General features: G+C 33.5%; 1 protein-coding gene across 1 annotated transcript; it reads left to right on the top strand.

Moving 5' to 3' along the window:
* Positions 1–1,902: 1,902 nt before the first annotated feature.
* LOC110917509 (cyclic dof factor 4) lies at positions 1,903–2,805 on the top strand. The gene has a single exon (XM_022162050.2). The coding sequence runs from the start codon at positions 2,160–2,162 to the stop codon at positions 2,679–2,681; it is 522 nt and encodes a 173-aa protein (XP_022017742.1). The 5' UTR covers positions 1,903–2,159; the 3' UTR covers positions 2,682–2,805.
* Positions 2,806–3,944: the final 1,139 nt, after the last annotated feature.

Below are 3,944 nucleotides of genomic sequence, written 5' to 3'. Positions count from 1 at the left end.
AGGATTGGAGGGTAAACCCTTTGTATATGATGTAATTGTTTTTGTTGGCGGTCCTTGTATTGAGGTCGCGCCCTTTGTTTTTTTTAATGAAGTTCACAGTTCAAAAAAAAATTTGTTCAAATGGGTGGTCGGCCCTCTCTCATTAGACCAACCAGTTTATTATTTTATACACACTTTTAAATTACGTTTTTGCCCCGGAATATTGTTTACCTGCCATTGGTCCAAATTGGCGGCGAGCAATACCCAATGGACCAACCAGTTTATTATTTTATACTAATTTTAAAATTACGTTTTTGCCGCCAAGTAAAAAATACGGTTTTGCCCCATCTTCAAAATACGTTTACCCTTTTGCCCCGAGCTAAAAAATACGATTTCTCCCTCGGTAAAAAATACGCTTTACCCTCAGCCAAAATTACCTTTTCGCCCCAGTTCAAAATAAATTTTTGTTTCCTCCCCGGCTAAAAATTACGATTTTACACCAGTTTATTATTTTATACCCACTTTAAAATTACGGTTTTGCCCTCAGTTTAAAATTACGTCTTTGCCTCCGGTTTAAAATAAAATTATGCTTTTGCCCCAGCTAAAAGTTACGATTTTCCCCTCGGTTCAAAATTACGATATCACCCTCAATTCAAAATTACGTTTTTGCCTCCAGTACAAAATAAAAATATGGTTTTCCTTAGCTAAAAATTAGGATTTTACCCTCGGGGAAAAATCTGATTTTTCCCCCAAGTAAAAATAAAAATATGACTTAGCCCATAGCTAAAAGTCGTGTTAAGTACTTGCCTAACACTCTTTTTACTTTTTCCTTCTAGCAAAACTATAGTACTGTTTTTTTAGTTGGTTAAGAATTATTCGGTCATCGCCCCACAACGCCTAGTTGTATATATAACATTTGTAATTGTGAACAGTGTTTTATATTAGATTCTATGGCCTACAACTAAATTTGGAATTTTGTGTAATTTAATTAATATTTTATTTTTTTCGGTTTTGAGAAGATAAAAGCAAATACCATATTTCTTTACCCATAATTGTGTAATATAATGCCCCATGTATCGTAACTTTTTTTTTTTTGATTTTCCATTATATTATTAATTATCTATAAGAGAAGGCCTAATATAATGACAAGTGTCCTTAAAGTGTTTTCTTTTTTAAATAATTTTCCTTTGATAATGTTTTAATCCATTTTATGTGTTTAGCATGGTTATTTATTTTTTATCTCAACTTTTTAAAGTTATCTACTTTAGTTCTTTTTAACGCTTTCAAGCATACTTTTGCGACAAATTTTTTTTTCTGTACGTTTTCATATGAATTTTTATTCAAAATGGACGTGCGAATATACCGATGAGTATGTTGAAGTTTTTTTTTGTTTCGACATGAATTTGTCTTCGAAACCAGACCTTATAAATTACCCAACGATGCCGAATCGCACGGATTAATAAACAAAATGTGAATTCCTCAACTGCATAAACCTTTTGATTCTTAGATGATTGCAAGTCATTATCTTTTTCATTCAAATAGTAACATAACTATTGTATATTTAAATATATAAATGATCTTTTCACTTTATTTGAAAAGGTTTTTTTGCATAAAATAATAGTAATGTCATAAAGCAAGTGGATTTGGAATAGAATTTTTCATATGAAAAGGTGTTTAATCTTTATCTCTTTATAATCTTTTTTTATGCTTTACATACAATAACATTTTGTACGCAACCCACCTGTGTGTTTTGTCAAAACGACCCCACCAATGAGACGCCTTCACCAAGAAGATGATGTCCCGGACCCATGTGTGGATCAAAAAGCTCACCTTTTCTACTTTCTAGCTTTCTTGGCTGCTCCAAATATGGAATGGTTTTTCTTTTTCTCCTTTTTGGTGAGAAAAGCATATACAAGTAAGTGTTTAAAGTGTTCACGAACCACTCCAGTGCTTTAGATTTACTTTCACTTGCTTTTTGCTTTCATCTCTCCTCTCTCTCTCTCTCTTGTTGTATATATGCACAAACGGCCTCTTGCAACCAAATAGAACAACTTTCTTTCTTATGTAACATCAAACACAAGAGTTGTATTCATAAAGACTATTGTGTCTCTTTCTTTTAGTAGCTTGTTGGTCATCAAGATCACTCTCTCTCTCTCTCTCTCTCTCTCTCTAAAGCTTGCATGGCGGATGTTCATAAAGGGACACATGATGCTACACGTATCAAACTATTTGGAAAGATGATCAGCGTGCAAGTGATAAGAGAATTAAAAGAAGATCCAGTTAGCAAATCAGAGATGCATAATAATATTAATAATAATGCTGATGATCAAACCCTAGTTCACAAGAGGCCAGACAAGATCATACCTTGCCCTAGGTGCAAAAGCATGGAGACCAAGTTTTGTTACTTTAACAATTATAATGTTAACCAGCCTAGACACTTTTGTAAAGGGTGTCAAAGGTACTGGACAGCCGGTGGCGCCCTTCGCAATGTGCCGGTAGGGGCTGGTCGCCGGAAGGCGAAACCGCCATGCCATGGCCTACTTGGTGACAGTTTGTTCTCGGATGTTTCATATTATGATGAATCTGGTTCAACAAGTGGTGTCCACTTTGATGGGATGATGGAGTGGCACATGACGGCACATGGTAGTTTTCAGCATCTTTTTCCGGCGAAGAGGATGAGGAGTTCCACCGGTGACTTTTGATTTAGAATATATTTGTGTGTTAGGAAAGTAATTAATCTGTCTGGATTTGTAGGACCACTGTTTATTAATTACTAGATATTAATGAAGTAAGTATTGCCTAATAAACAATTACTTTGAATGAGTATACTTTCCTTTGATAGTAAAACAGTCTTTTTTGTACTTTAGTTCTGTTGTAGAAGGCGTTTATTCAATTGATCTGGTTGGCCTAACTAGCACAGACCTGCTGATGCAGTATCAAATACACACAACCATCAAAACACACACATGTATATCTTATGTAACATGTATATAATGAAGGTTGTTCATGCAAATTGCCATATTGCAGGTTACTTGATTCTCCTTTAATTAATTGTTTAATGCACATACATAAAATTAATTTATTGATAGCAATAGTACTTTTTACTTGATTATATTATACTTTTTTATGACTAATTTGTCAGCTTGATTAAGCAGGATTGGTTAGACGTGCATCGCTCTAGGAACATGATCGTTTTTATGACTAAGTTCAGTGGCGGGCCCAGGAATTTTTTCCTGGGGGTGCGGAATATTTTCAAAGATTTTAGGCTTCTAGCTAGCTGTATAAAAATATCGGTTTATAGCGGGTCGGGTGGATCATGTAAGACAAAAGAACATCAAACTAAAATTTATAAATCATGAAAAACACGTCAAACATCATTACAAATTACGAACGTATTTAACATTGTGCCCTACAGGTTTTTTTTTTTGAAATATATCCAAAATATCATCTAAAGATACTAAACACGCCATAAGTTTATTACATTCTTACTCATTGTTCCTAACACATATAATTTGCTCCATAAGTTCATAAAACAACACTAAACACTTAAACAAAATAAACAATCATGTTCAACCATAGCCCATAACTTTCAATTATATTTTTAAACATTCAAGCCCTAATATTAAATGTTGATTAACTGTAACTAATCATTTAAACAAACAAAGCTATAAATAAAACAACAAAATCGTTTAACTACAAGTCTAGAACAACAAAAAAATCAAAAAAATATAAAAAGATTAAACCCTTACACATCTATATTTTCTCCTAATCATCACATAAAACAAAACAAATAAATAAATAAATAAACCATACTAGTTCTATATTGGAATTCTGACGTAATATGGGTCGGTCCAACCGGAATTTTGGTTTTTCCGGTAAAAAAAGTCACCAGGTCGTGACGCTGGAAGTTTTTTTGGGGGCGGGATTTGGAAATGGAATGGGTGGATGGGTTTGGGTTACATTAT

This window comes from Helianthus annuus, chromosome 16 (genome assembly GCF_002127325.2).
Source record: "Helianthus annuus cultivar XRQ/B chromosome 16, HanXRQr2.0-SUNRISE, whole genome shotgun sequence".
Classification (NCBI taxonomy): domain Eukaryota; kingdom Viridiplantae; phylum Streptophyta; class Magnoliopsida; order Asterales; family Asteraceae; genus Helianthus; species Helianthus annuus.
Note: the sequence above shows the minus strand (reverse complement) of the source record. Positions and strands in the feature narration are given on the sequence as shown.

What these genes read in the sequence shown, in the direction of transcription:
- LOC110917509 (XM_022162050.2), top strand. Translation starts at nt 2,160, where the DNA reads ATGGCGGATGTTCATAAAGGGACACATGATGCTACACGTATCAAACTA.